This window comes from Montipora capricornis, chromosome 3, assembly GCF_036669925.1.
Source record: "Montipora capricornis isolate CH-2021 chromosome 3, ASM3666992v2, whole genome shotgun sequence".
Classification (NCBI taxonomy): domain Eukaryota; kingdom Metazoa; phylum Cnidaria; class Anthozoa; order Scleractinia; family Acroporidae; genus Montipora; species Montipora capricornis.
In genome coordinates this window covers 52,013,819-52,017,429 of record NC_090885.1, presented here as the reverse complement: position 1 = coordinate 52,017,429, position 3,611 = coordinate 52,013,819, and the positions used below count along the sequence as shown (strand labels likewise).

The following is a 3,611-nucleotide window of genomic DNA, read 5'->3' as shown; positions in this document are numbered from 1 at the left end:
GGGTTTGTTTCTCTTGACGTTCTCGTTCCAAATGCCCTTCCAATTGACGTACTTGATGTTTCAGATCGCCCAGCTTTCGTTCGAGTTGACTTAGGTCTTTATGCCGTTCTTGAAGTTGGTCGGTCAACTGACGTATGATCTCGCATTGTTCACGTTCGCGATGTTGAAGATGTCGGATCTGATCTTTTATCGCACAAATTGAACGAGAACCGTATGCCGACGTATCACACCATCCATCATCCATGTTATGCAATCCTTGCCAGAACTGGATCACAATGACACCTCATCACCCACCGACGCTCTTTTATGGACGCGTCCACCTCGCAGGCAATGGTGGCACGCCGTGTTCAAACCTTGCCAAAGACCCCGACCTTGCTGACTCATCATAATCTGACGACGCTTTTTCAAGGAATGTTTACGACGGGTCATGTCTCTCAGTGCTTGTTGATGAGGTCGTAACTTGGTCAGGGTGGACGACGATACGGGAATCTTTCCACGAAGCGTGTTCATGACCAATTCGCTCAAGGCATTGATCTGATCGGCATTGGCCGCTTGCAAGCGTTCGCGACGTGTCTGATGATCGGCTGCTTTTAAGATACTCCGAAGAAACGGGAGTTGACGTCCGATACGCCAAGACATGATGAGACGATCCTTGGGTTTTTGGATAGGTTCCCTTTATACTTAACGTCGACCTCGTCGTCGGGTGGCCGCTTCCAGCCCTTTTTTGACACCGTAACCAGCGGCGGCTCCCACACCTCCTAACGCTGCTGCTTTTCCTGCTGCAATCAGACCAGGAATCGCCAAAGCGAGCAATGGAAGGATGCCTCCACGTTGTCGTCGTTTTCGAACGCCTGGACGTCGGATCACGCGCTTTCTTCGTCTTCGTACCATCACACGTTTCTTTTCCACCAAAGGGGGCGTAATGTCCTGTGGTCAGTGCAGCTCCCCTCCTTTTATATCGTTTGTCTTTGCCCAAGAGGAACTCATTGGCGCTCGTACACCACCGTGGGACCGTCTTGCTGTGTCACATGACTGAACAACCGGAATCGGTCGTCTGAGGCAGGATGAAGGTCGATCATGAGATACCCGTAAGGACGTTGCGTGCACGCGACAAAGAGTTTGAGGACGTCTCGCCATCGATCTGGAAAGGCTTGGAGGAACAACGCGCGACATCCCGTCTGATCCCTGGGATTCTTGAAGTCAATCACGTAATGCGCATTGCGCGAAATGGTCTTGGCAAATTTCCCAGGTGGAAACAGATCTTGACACAAGTACAAGACCGTAATGTGTCGATGATGGGATTCTCGCGTAAAGAGATCCAACACGCGTTTATCGTTTCCTCCTTCATCCATGAGATCGTCCAAGACCAACACCCCACCTTGAGGAAACCATGTTTGAAGATCGGCGACTTCAGGGATTCCTTCGTGAAACTGGATGCCTTGACGTTTCATACCATCGAACCGGGGTTGCCATATGGCGTAACAGTAATGACACGGTCGTGTCTTTCTGCCCTCAAACACAGTGCCTTCCGTCAAGAGCGTCTTGCCACTTCCAGACGGACCGACAATCATCGTACTACTGGGCATACGTATCATGATAAAAGCAAGAAAGGACGAGAGGGTACACTTCTTTTAAAGGGCCCGGTTGTGTACCGACGTCCCGGGTTATACTCCCATCCTTAATATTATACGTGTACAACCCGACTATTTATGTAAGACAAGAGACGCATACCGTTTCCATGAGGTACGCTTTTTTTTATTCACGAATCACAACAAACTCATGCGCAATACACGATTGATTCGAGGGTATGGCATTCAAATCATGAACCAAAAGACAACGGACTTGATTGCCCACCATCCGATCATTCCCCACCAAATCGTACGAGGAAAATCCTTCTAAAAACTCTTCCATGGTCCGTCCTCGGGCTTGTTCTTTTAAAACCAGCAAAGCATAATGACCACACACTGTACTGTTCCAGGCTTGTAAGGTCCGATCGTTGCGCCATACCGGGGACCATCGCGCCAACCAGTCGTGCAAACCTGGTGCCTGATAGGTGGTGAGAGGTAAGCCGTAACTGTTCATGACTTCACATGCTCCCTCTTCCGTCCAGAGTCCTAACGATTGTTTTCCAGGTTCGCCTCATGGATCCATGTTCACAATGTAGGTGGCTCGCGTTGTGCGGGTGGGACGGGACGGTAACCCATTGGAAGGATGCATGCCGTGAGAGACATGTTTCAGGATAGGATCGTCCACAAATTCCGTGTTTTGTTCTTGGGGTTCATCGACGCACGTTATATAGAATCCCACCCTTGTCGTCGATCTGGAACACATTCTCGAACTCACCCCATACCACGACTGTGAGATTCTTGTTAGGGATCGCACGAAAATCGATTTCCAAACGAACATTGCCGGCTTGTCTAGGGTTTCGATGTCCTGGAGCATCCGCGTCTCCATTGGGTACATTGTTAAAGGCAAACAATGTACAATTCTTGTCCTGTCCCCATTCACTGGGTTGGATCATACTGGGACGATGATTCAGCAACGAACCACTGACTAGGAAACGATGGTATCCCAACGGGTCTTTACGGCCATTGGCTCCATTTAGTTCCAAGGTTGGGTATGGATATTCTTCGCTGTCAATGACTTGACGAATCCGGATCACCCCAAATTTCTGGAAAGCGAACGGGTAATACTCCAAATCACCATTGAAACCTCGACTGTCCAACAACCCCACGATCATCCGGTCCGGCACCCGGCCCACAAACACGTTGTCTTCCATGAACTTGGTGGTCCGTCCATCGAACGAAAACGTACGGATCTCGCTTCGGACCACTGGATAATTGGCCCACTGTTCTTTGACTTTTCTCTTGGCCTGTAGGGCATTGTAGACGGATGGGTTCAGGGACAAACAGCAGAGATGCAGCGTCACTTTGAGGTCACCTTGACTCAATGTCACTTGATGTTAGACTCCCACACCACTGGTATTCGTTCCAAACAAAAAGAACTCGGGTCGGTTACAAAACAATTCCAAGACGATCTCCACCCCAGGCACCAGCACGCGTCCTGTGCGAAAGGCTTCCAGATGCGGATGCACGATCAAGGTGGCTTTATTGTTGTTGTAGAATGGTACGGTGGCCGTCTTCAAGGAAGTGGCATCACTGTGTCCCCAACCATTCGTCGTGCAAATGTCATCCGCGGCTCCACCGGCAGTTAAGTGTTCTGTTACATTCAAATAATTCACCCAACCTTGAGGCGCCAGCAAGGTCTCCCCTTCATCTCGATTGTAATTCAGCAGCGTCTCCAAGAAGGCATTGTAAGCGTACGTATCGGTCTGTTCGCTCATCAAAGTGCCGTTGAACCGTAGATTCATCTGTTTGAAGAGCGTGTGACCCAGATTGTTGGTCACGTAGACAAATCGGGTATTGTCCCCATCTGAAGCCGCGTTGGCGTCGGCCACGATGCCATTCGTCGATGCGGAATTCAATTTCAATTCCACTTCCAAAAAACTCTGGTTCAAATCGACGAAATCGTCCAAGGCTGGGATGGAAAAGGAAATGGGTGTGATCCCCGTACTGGATGGACTGTACTTCACATTGTGATACCCTTGCACG

At 49.8% G+C, this 3,611-nt stretch overlaps 1 protein-coding gene across 1 annotated transcript; it reads right to left on the bottom strand.

Moving 5' to 3' along the window:
• Positions 1 to 983: 983 nt before the first annotated feature.
• LOC138040532 (uncharacterized) lies at positions 984 to 1,586 on the bottom strand. The gene has a single exon (XM_068886240.1). The coding sequence runs from the start codon at positions 1,584 to 1,586 to the stop codon at positions 984 to 986; it is 603 nt and encodes a 200-aa protein (XP_068742341.1).
• Positions 1,587 to 3,611: the final 2,025 nt, after the last annotated feature.